The sequence below is a fragment of the Penaeus monodon genome, chromosome 5 (assembly GCF_015228065.2).
Source record: "Penaeus monodon isolate SGIC_2016 chromosome 5, NSTDA_Pmon_1, whole genome shotgun sequence".
Classification (NCBI taxonomy): domain Eukaryota; kingdom Metazoa; phylum Arthropoda; class Malacostraca; order Decapoda; family Penaeidae; genus Penaeus; species Penaeus monodon.
The window spans coordinates 50,598,796-50,604,516 of NC_051390.1; the positions used below are offsets into that span (position 1 = coordinate 50,598,796).

General features: G+C 39.9%; 1 protein-coding gene across 1 annotated transcript; it reads right to left on the minus strand.

The window, feature by feature from the left end:
- Positions 1 to 3,460: 3,460 nt before the first annotated feature.
- On the minus strand, positions 3,461 to 5,715 carry LOC119573263 (eukaryotic translation initiation factor 4 gamma 1-like). The gene has a single exon (XM_037920406.1). It carries the CDS (start codon positions 5,630 to 5,632, stop codon positions 4,847 to 4,849), a length of 786 nt encoding a protein of 261 aa, XP_037776334.1. The 5' UTR covers positions 5,633 to 5,715; the 3' UTR covers positions 3,461 to 4,846.
- Between the last annotated feature and the right edge of the window lie 6 nt (positions 5,716 to 5,721).

Consider the following 5,721-nt stretch of genomic DNA (forward strand, 5'->3'; position numbering starts at 1 on the left):
AAGTACACATCGAAGCAAGGTGTCCTCACATAAGTTAGCTAAGGAGTCATGCTACATCACAAGGTGTACCACAACTACGAGGGCTGAATCCTAATCTTGCTAGTACAATTATTATATACTATTTATCAATAAGTACTCATATATGTTAATTTATATATATATATGTATTATATATATTATATAATATATATATATATATATATATATATATATATAATATATATATATATATATATATATTATATATATATATATATATATATATATAATATATATATATAATATAATATAATATATATATATATATATATATATATATATATATATATATATATATATATATATATACAATATATATATATATATATATATAATATATATATATATTAATAATATATATATATATATATAATATATATATTATATATATATAATATATATAATATATATATATATATATATATATACATATATATATATATATATATATATATATATATATATATATATATATATATATACATATATATATATTATATGTATATATATATATATATATTATATATATAATATATATATATATATATATATATATATATATGCCACCGGGAATTGAAGCGACTGAGAGTTGAGGTGGCTGCCCTTTCGGAGGTGAGAAGACCTGGTAACAGCACGATCAGTATGGGTGGGTACACCTACTACTGGTCGGGCCGCAGCGATAGTCACCACCTCCAGGGTGTAGCCATAGCCATCTCCAGCCGACTTCAGCCCTCGGTAGTTGAGGTGACACCAGTTGATGAGTGTATTATGGCATTGAGACTGAAGCATGCTTTTGGCTTCATGTCTCTTATTGCTGTATACGCTCCTACCGATGTATGTAAACTTGATGTGAAAGAGGCGTTCTACACCAAATTCGCATCTGTGGCAGACAGATGAGTGAGGCAGTGAGAATAGCCTCCTCCTGGACTTTGCTAGGTCCCAGAAAATGAGGATCTCTGGCTCCTGGTACCAGCGCTCCAACCAGCATCGCTGGACTTGGTACAGCGATACGGGTACAGTGGCCAAGGAGATCGACCACATTCACCTGGACAGACTAAGGGAGGAGGAGTGTGCCCGTGGGTTCACCATGGCAGTCTCTGACCGATTCACAGAACTTGACAACCTGACGGACCCAGTTGCTGTGTGGGAGCTCTTCATGCACGTAACACTCGAAGCAGCCCAGGAGTCCATTGCCGTACGCCCGAGGGCAAGGCAGAATTCCATCTCACTGGAGACATTAGAGGCCACTGAAGCGTGTCACATGGCTCAGCTGAATGGTAATCAAGTCTTGTGTCGTTCCATGGTGCATAGGACTCGGAGAAGGGACAAGGAACAGTTCATCAGGAATCCTGCGTAGGAGGTTGAAAGCCATTTCTTGGTAAACCTTTGCCCTGCTACCAAGCCCTGAGAAAGCTGAACTCTAAGCCCTCCTCACAGATGACTGCAGTCCAATCAGCAGATGGACGGATCATCTCAGGTCATGGGGTTCGTGAACGTTAGGCTGAGTATGTTGAGCAGTTGTACCAGGTAGACCCTCCAACAGTTAGCTTGGATGCAAGCGATGTCACAATGCCTGTGCCGGACCCACCCATCAGCGAGGAACCTCCTACCCTAACAGAGGTTAGGATGGCGATTTCCAAGCTGAAGAGTGGGAAAGCTGCAGGCATATGTGATATCCCTGCTGAACTGCTAAAGGCTGGGGGTGAACCTATGGCTCGGGGCCTGCATACAGTCCTGACTGCCATCTGGCAGTCTGGTAACATTCCCCCTGACCTGCTGAGGGGCGTCATCATCCCTCTCTGGAAGGGGAAAGGAGATCGTTGGGATTGTAGCAACTACCGTGGCATTACACTGCTCAGCATACCAGGCAAAGTTCTCACCCACATTCTTCTGAAACAAATCCGCAACCACCTACTAAGTCATCAGAGACCGGAGTAGTCTGGATTTATTCCTGGCAAGTCCACAATAGACCATATACTGGCACTTCAAGTAATTGTGGAATGCCGGCGTGAGTTGCTTGCAACCTACAATGACCTCAAGAAGGCGTTTGACTCAGTGCATCAGGAATCGCTATGGGAGATCCTGAGACTCAGGAGAATTCCGACTCAGATTATTGGCCTAATAGCAAGCCTTTATAATGGTATTGAAAATGCTGTAATGTGTGGTGGGGGTCTGTCGAACTTCTTCCCTGTTAATTCAGGGGTGAGGCAAGGCTGTGTCCTTGCACCAACACTTTTCAACAACTGTATGGACTGGATAATGGGTAGAGCTACTAGCCAAAGTCAGTGTGGAGTAACACTAGGCAATATCAAGGTCTCAGACCTTGACATCGCCAATGATGTTGCTATCCTATGTCAGTCCTTGTAGTCACTGGTGGCGGCTCTTGATGCATTTAGCAATGAGGCGAAGCCCTTAGGCCTAGAGCTCTCCTGGACCAAGACCAAGATTCAGGACTTTGGGGGCCTGTTAGGAGTTTTACATACCTTGGTAGCGTAGTCCATATCTCTGGGTTGTCAGACAAAGAAGTCAATAGACAGATTGGTCAGGCAACAGGAGCCATGGACTCGATCAACAAGAGCATTTGGAGATGTTGGTACTTATGCAGAAGGGCCAAGCTGCATGTCTTCAAGGCCTTGATACTGCCAGTTTTGCTCTATGGAAGTGAAACCTGTATGCTATCCATTGTCTTGGAGTCTCGTCTAGATGCCTTTTGTAACAAGTTCCTTCGCCGGATCATAGGGTACAGTTGGCAGGACCACGTGTCCAACTGGCAGTTACACCATGAGACTGGCCTGGGACCTGTTACTTGCATAATCCAGGATCGCCAACTCAGGCTATATGGGCACCTAGCTCGTTTCCCTGTGGATGACCCTGCCCATCAGGTTGTCTCTCTGCGAGACAACCCTGGGTGGAGGAGGCCTGTGGGATGACCCAGGAGATCATGGCTTGGGCAGTTTGACGAGACCTGTCGCGAGGAATTAGAGATGGGCCGTGGGCTTGCCTGGAGACTTGCCTTGAGGGATCCTCGTGGCTGGAAGTGAAGGGTGGATGCGGCCATGCGCCCTCGTCGGCGTTAGCCCCTTGATGATGATACATATATACATATACACACATATATGTCCTGCAGAGGAATGATACTGTGGACTAATAAAAATAAATGCATAAAGGTGAGGTGCATTGTGCTCACAGTTCTTTATATAATGTAAAAGGGTGGCGTTCGGCTTGCCACAATGCTTGCAACACCTGTCTGTAAGTAGCTCAGTGACGTGACCTTACTTAAACAGACCATGACATTATAAGTATCTAGGTGGAAATATTTGTTGGTGGTGGAAGAAATCATCATTTTTCCTGCGTGTATTAAGCAAGTCTGGCTTGTCAATGCAGATATGGTAAATGGTGGGGATTAGTAAAACAAAGTTGGTGCACTTCATTACATGTAATAAGAATATACCTGGCACTACATAGAAATGTTTACTTGTTTACATTACGAGTATAAAATTTTGAAGTTTTACATTTCTGGTGAATAACACTTAATAGATTATAAACAAAATTCTATTGGTTTAATGATAAGTCTATATTGACTAAATGTTATGGTGTGTATTTTCAATTTCTACATATAAAACCTTTTCTGGTTTTCTCTGATAATATATATACTCATTTATTTATATGTTGCTGTTCTAGTTCTATCACCACTAGTTGCAGTACAGTTTTATGGAGAAAGTGTAAGTACTGTGGTACTGGTAAAACTGCTGTGATCACAATACACACGTTTCGAAGCAAGCATCCGCTCTTGAACCTTTTGGTTAAGAGATAAATCAAGCATTACGGTGTATAAATATACAGTATACATAAAGATCGATAATAACATTGGTGACCCTGCTTACACATATAACAAAATAGTATTTCACTTTAGTCTAGTTAATATGAGATATATTAGAGATACATGATATAAAAGAGTATGTTATACTTAGAACTATATTTGATTACTCAAACAAAGGGCTACTCAACTATTATAAACAAAGTTCCAATATATGCAGAAGTTCGGATGAATATTCTAAATGCAATAATGAAAATAAGACCATCAATCTGAGTACTGCACAGTGTTCCCATATTTTTATTTTTGTGAATTTTGTTACATACAGATGAATTCACTGTGCTTAGCCAGTAAGAGGTCTGTCAGTAGTGACTGACCCTCATTTCGCCATTCCTTGAATTGGAGGGGAAATGTGCTTTTCTTTTTAATACAACTGTTATCGATACTGTTGTTATTGTTATTGATGTTATGATTATTAAATCGTTATTATAATCTTGGTAACATTTAAGACAATGAAAAAATGCAAGAGTCACCTTCCAGAAGTCAAGGATAAGCAAGTGAGATATGTAGGACTAATAATTGACACCTTGGTGATTAAGCATTTGTAGAGCCATCTATTCTTGCCATACATGCCAAATGGGTTAATTTCTTATTTACTCGAGGGAATACACTTTCAAGAATCCATTATCAGGACCTTCATATTAATTATACTTTTTCCTCCTGGAGCCTGGGTCCCTGCTGCAATACTCAGAAAATGCGGATTAGGGCTGCATGCCGCCAGATGAGTAGCCCTGCTCTAACAGTTTTGTGAATAGGTTAAGGTAGATCTACTGATTTAAAACATTTTTTGCTGAAGACAGTTCAGTTTATGCATAGACTTTTTCAAGCTTGACACTTAATAGAGTCATTCATGTGGACTAGCTAGCAATGCTGCCTTGGCTTTAGCAGTCGTTTAAAGCAGTGAGCGGTGCAGTTCTTAGCATCAGAACAAGGCTAAGTTGCTGTAGAAGTCTCCATTGTTGGCTCCTCTTGTGGAACCCAGTTATTTTGTCGCAGATTAATCACATCTATCATTAGGTTTCTTAATTGGTTACTGATTTGATGGTCACTCATTATCTTATTCATCTCTATAAAATATTTATCCCATTCTTGCATTGCCTCTGGTCGAAGCTTGCACTGTGTTTCACAAAGCTTGCCAGTGACAGTTAGCAGTATACACAGGCACTCAAGCGATAGTTCATCTCTCTTCTCCAATAATGACTGGATGATTCTGTGAATGATTGTTGTAGTCATCATGTGCAACTTATAAAGCTCTCCAATGAGCTTAATGTTGTTCTTTGACAATTCGCTACATTTCTTCAGATCATTGTCTAGTTGTAATGACAATTCTAGTTTCCTTATGGGATTGGTGACCTCATCAATTTCTCTCTTTCTTGTTGCCTTGAATGTGTTTCTATCTTTCTCAAATTCTTTCTGGCATTTGTTAATGAGTTTTTTAACTTCACGACTTTCAGCATGGGAAGACACTTGGGACAAAATCTGAGCGTAGATGTCAGATGAACCCGTTTTTTCAACAGCATTTTTATAAAGAAGTTCCACCAGAATCAAATGTCTTTCTAGGGTGTTAATGCGTTTCTGTTTGATTGTTGTAACCACTTCTTTTAAATTCTCTGGTGTCACTTGATTCAAGATGCATCTTAGCATTCTTTCCAGCTCAACTTCAATACCGATACTAGACTCCATAACAGAAATCTTACTAGCATTTTCTGGAATCTTCATCTTGGTCTCATTTCTATCCTGCCGGCTGAGTTGCAACAAGGACTCAGTCAATCTCTGTATTTGGAGAAAGTGAAAAAATTTACTATCTG

Excerpts from the sequence above, each read along its gene's own strand:
- LOC119573263 (XM_037920406.1), bottom strand. The coding sequence starts at position 5,632 with ATGAAGATTCCAGAAAATGCTAGTAAGATTTCTGTTATGGAGTCTAGT.